This window comes from Primulina tabacum, chromosome 1 (genome assembly GCF_025594145.1).
Source record: "Primulina tabacum isolate GXHZ01 chromosome 1, ASM2559414v2, whole genome shotgun sequence".
NCBI classification, from domain to species: Eukaryota; Viridiplantae; Streptophyta; class Magnoliopsida; order Lamiales; family Gesneriaceae; genus Primulina; species Primulina tabacum.
Window position 1 is genome coordinate 50,689,523 of NC_134550.1, and position 5,077 is coordinate 50,694,599.

Here is a 5,077-nt window from a genome sequence, read left to right on the forward strand (position 1 = left end):
GAGTGAGCAACTTCTTGATCAAGAAAAGGGCTTTGGCGAGCCAATTGAATATCAAGTCGGCCTTGTTCCAGACTTTCCACAGATCCAGACAGTTGAGGAACGGACTACAGCTTCACCAAAAGCTTCTGTTCTCAGTATTCCTGCATCACCGACAAGGCCTCTTCAGTCATCATCTCTTTTGTCTGTGCATGAACTGGCTTCCATTGAAGAAGTCATTGAGTCAATTGTTCCCACGTCCCCTACTACTCAGGAAGCAGTTCCAGCTACTTCATTGCCACAATCACCCTCTCCAACCGCAGAACAACATATGGCAGAATCAGATACTGTATCTCTTTTGCCAAATCTAGAGAAATTTTCTGCTGCTCATCAAGCTGAAATGAAAGTTCTTCTGAACCAGCAATCTGAACCCATAACTGCAGAACAATCAGCTTCACCTACTGCCGTTGCTCCAACAGAAGAGAACTTGGTCTCCAACTTGGTTGCTCCTGATGAAGAGATTGTTCCTACCATAATTGCTGCCGAACCAAATGTCTCTGCTATTCCAGATGAAACCTCTGCTGACCCTGGTCCTTCTACTGTTGTGATGGACACCACTTCCCTCACCACCAATCAAGTCTCTACTGCACTGATTGTCATTGATCCTGTTCAAACACTCTCACGAACACTCGCGCTGCTGAAATGAGGCAACGCATGCTTGCGCGAACCCCCTCACCTGAATCAGAATCATTCAATTTGGAGTTTCAGATTGACGTTCTGCAAAGGGAACTCAATAACCTGTCTGATTTAGTCAAGCGGATGTCCTGTGAAAGCATATCAGAATTTAGTGGTGCTCAGTTCTTCAGAGAACGAATGAGCAAACAAATATATAAAACGGCGGAATCCGTGGAGAAAATGCATGCTGAAGCCATTGTTTTCAGACAAGCTGTATCGAGAAATTATAGTCACATCGTGCTTGCTCAAACTGATATACTAAATCGACTCACCGAGCATGATGATCTCATTCGATTATTTTTCACCTCCATGGAAGTAATGGATGCCAAGATTGATTCTCAAACTCAATCTCTCACCACTCTCAATGATCGTATCTCTACTCAAGCTCCGTATCTGGAGATGTTAACCAATGGCATTCAAAACTTGTCTGGAAGAATGAATGATCTTATGGCCCATGTGATTGCCGCTGATGCCAAAAAGGGGGAAGAAAAACGAAGAGATCCATCTGAAGCAGAACTAAGGCAATCAGAAGCTGAACCTTCAGATAGAAGATTTCAGGATCCTCAAGATGAAGAAGTCATTTACAGGGACATTGGAACTGATTGACATTTTACTGTGTTAATTTCATTGATATTATTCTTTTGCTAACTGATTATATGTTATTTAACGCTTTCCTACTGTTTAGGTTTTGGCATCACCACAAAGGGGGAAATTGATAGACATGAATTAATTGTGGCGATGAAAATAAAAATCAGTAGACCAGCAGCACTCTTTAAGAAAACAGTAGACAAAAAGAAAATCAGAAGCTTACTGGTCTAGTAAAACAAAAGCAGTCGAAAGGATAGAAAAACAGAATCAGTAGAAGATGTTGCCTAACGTGACTACTTTAAATGTTACCGTTAAAGTTACAAAGTACTAGTATTAATTGCAACATTAAATACTATACGGAGTCATTTAATTCACTTTACCGAGTTAGTATAAACAGGACTGATTGTTTTATAGCTTTTCTGCAGGAACCTTTTTTTTGGTAATAAAGCTGACTCTATCAGAAATCTGAAGACATCTTCTGATCATAAACGTTGAACTCAGTCGCTTATATATACATGGAACAAACCCTTACAGAAAGAGAACTCTACGCATAATATCTTTTCAAGGATCAACGCTATTTCACTCAACGAGACAAGCTCGAAATTCCTTGATAACTTTGAGTTCAACACAAAGAAAAGTAGCACACGCTTCATAGCAAATATCTGATCTTTTGAAGATCATCTTGTGCTACTGATTCTTACACTCTTCACAATCTTTTACAACACTTATACTTTATCAGGAAGAGCTTGTAATCTGAAAAGAGTCTTTTCAGAACCTTTTGTATCACGTTCTTTTTTAGTCGAGTAACTAAGAGTTTCAGTAGGCAAATGTGTAAGTTCTTCTGAAGTGGGTGTGTACAAGAGTTGTACTGTAATATCCAAAGTCTTTTAGTTATACCTTCTGAAAACAGGAGAAGGGGAGACGTAGAAGATTTCATCTTCGAACTTCCATAAACAACTACTGCCTACTGTTATTATTGTCTTTCACTTACTTCATCAGATTGTTTCCGCACCTATAATTGTAATCTAGGTGAAGATATACGCAACAAGATAAACTACTATCTCTAACAGGATTTTAGTACCTCATCAAAAGAAAGGAAAAACGAGTAGAGTTTATTCACCCCCCCTCTAAACTCAACTTCGATCCTCAACAATTAACAAACGAACTCAAACGAGCTTTTTATCGAACCGAGCTTCGAATAGCTCGCAAACAGTTTGGTTCATTTACATCCCTACTTGTGATTTACACATGTATTAAACAGATTAGCGGATTGTGGTACACGCAAAGCGTGTGTTTTGTTAAAAATAATGAATGAAGTAGTTTTCAATTTTAAAATAAAAATTTTAATTTTTTAAACTTGAAACGGCAGGAGATCCAATAATTATAGAGAAAAATGCTATTATAATATTGTAAAATCGTGTAATTAGTTTGAAAAGATGAGAGGTGTTTTAAGCAAATTCAAAATTACACTATGATTCCATATATTTAGTATATGACGCTCTTTTATTATATATGCTAAAAGATATATAAATATTAATTGCTCGAGTAAAAAATTACTTTATCAATTACTTTATCACTATTATTTTATAATTTTTTACTCGAATAATTTAATATTAATTATGTACTTTTTTCTTATGTATTGAGAAAATTTATCAATTGAACAGTTTTAAGCTTCTAACATATATGATAATATTTTTTAGTGAAATTACATTTTTTCTATAATTTGTACATTTTCATTTGTAATCATGTTATCGATAATTTATGTTTTTAATCCATTAATTTGAACTTTTTTTAAAAAAAAATTCTTTTTCGATTGATAGATGACTTGTAATATGAAACATCGTCAATATTTTACAACAGCAAATTTCAGTGTCACATCATTAAACGAATGATAAATTTGTAAAATTGAAAAAAGTGCATATTAGTTGACTAATACCGTACACCGACAGTATAAATTTTGCATATGATACATGCATGTATTATTGATAAAAAAAAATTACAGAAATTTACAATATGATAAATTTTAAATAATTATGGAAATAAATAAATCTTATAGCACTAAATATATTGATATAATAATAATTGGAATCGAGTTTTTTTTCCTCTCACATTAATATCGACCTTTCGATAAATTATGAAAATACCAAATTGAGTAACCATGTCTTATTAGAAACCCTTTTTTTTTTGTGTTTTAGAATTATATCTTTCACACTCACGCAAATATTTCTTATCCCCAAATATATAAGTTGCGTAAGATCGAACCTTTGTCGTTTTTATTAAAAGCTCAAATGACTCGGTCCTATTATTAGTATCGGAACTAATGTAACGAGTCAACTCTCATTGATTGCAAAAGAGTAAGATTATTGGGAAAAATATCGTTGTGGTGCAATAATTGTTCATGTTTAGAGCAATTGAAACGTGACGTTCGAGCTGTTATACAATTTAAAATTTTAAATTGCACAATTACATCAGCTATAATTTTTTTTGTATAACAGCAAAAGTTCAATCTTATAAATTGTTTTTTCTGATTGTTTCAAATATATAGTCAAAATTCTGCATTTAATGATATTTTTTGTTTTTTTACTAATATCTGATGCATCGCTATTAACTAACTAAATATTGAAAAATGTGCAACGATTTTGTTGAATTAAATAAAATGAGAATAAAATAAAAAAATTGTTTTCCAAACTATTTTTTAAATCAATTTGAAAAATCAAATAAGTAAATAATTATGTGGTGGAAGGAGTATTATGTAAAACAAAATTCTTTGAATACTGACGTCAGTGCACCGACACCCGAATTATAAATTAATCCCACTCGACAATCTTTGACGACTTCTCAAAATTACCCGTTGTGGACTCTGTTCTTGATAATTTCACGGCTCTCATCCCCAAAACCAAAAGATCAAAACGAAACCACAAAAGGTAAAGATTAGTAAGTGATTTGAGGGAGAGAGACAAATATCGGGGTGATCACCGGAAAAATCAATGGCTGGTCTGCAGAGATCTGAAGTATCCTTCAGGAGGCAAGGCTCTTCGGGATTGGTGTGGGACGACAAAATCCTCTCGAGCGAATTGAGCCAGCTCGCCAACCCTAGAAAGGAAAGCGACACCAAACCGAATCTACCAGAGAACAAGGAAGAAGCGGCCGCGGAGGTAGCAGTCGCCACCGAGAATCCCAGCCGACCTCCAGGATTGAAGATCGAGAGGAGCCGATCCAACGGTGGAGGTCGAGGATTCAGAACCGGGAAGGTTTCTCCGGCGGTCGAGCCACCGTCTCCGAAGGTTTCAGCTTGTGGGTTCTGCGGTGCTTTCGGGAAAAATGACAAGACGCGCCGCCGACCGCCGAATCCCGGTAAGCGCGTGAGGTGAGACGTGTATAGTGGCAGGAGGTAAAAAAAATTTAAATATGTGTAATTTTTGTTTTACGGGCTCAATTATCTCGTTTTTAAAAAATTATTGTTACTCTTTTGTGATAATAATAATAATTAATTAATAATAAAAATATAATTGTGTGCTTTCATTGTTTAATTAAGGTTCCCATATGCAATTATTATTTATTATTACAATTCTTTAATTATTATAATTTTTTCCGATTAATAGTGAAATTGTGAGACATTGTTTGGTGCACAACAAGGGAGTTCTAGACTTTATTCTTTTATTTTTTTCTTTTAGCTTTAGTAAAAAAAGAAGAAGAAGGTGGATTTCATTTATTTTTCAACCTTAACGAAAGGGTGCGATCAAATATTTTACTATGATAATTACTGCCAAAAATAATA

At 34.8% G+C, this 5,077-nt stretch overlaps 1 protein-coding gene across 1 annotated transcript; it reads left to right on the forward strand.

The window, feature by feature from the left end:
• The first annotated feature begins 4,286 nt into the window (after positions 1-4,286).
• LOC142511808 (MAPK kinase substrate protein At1g80180) lies at positions 4,287-4,670 on the forward strand. The gene has a single exon (XM_075619663.1). It carries the CDS (start codon positions 4,287-4,289, stop codon positions 4,668-4,670), a length of 384 nt encoding a protein of 127 aa, XP_075475778.1.
• Positions 4,671-5,077: the final 407 nt, after the last annotated feature.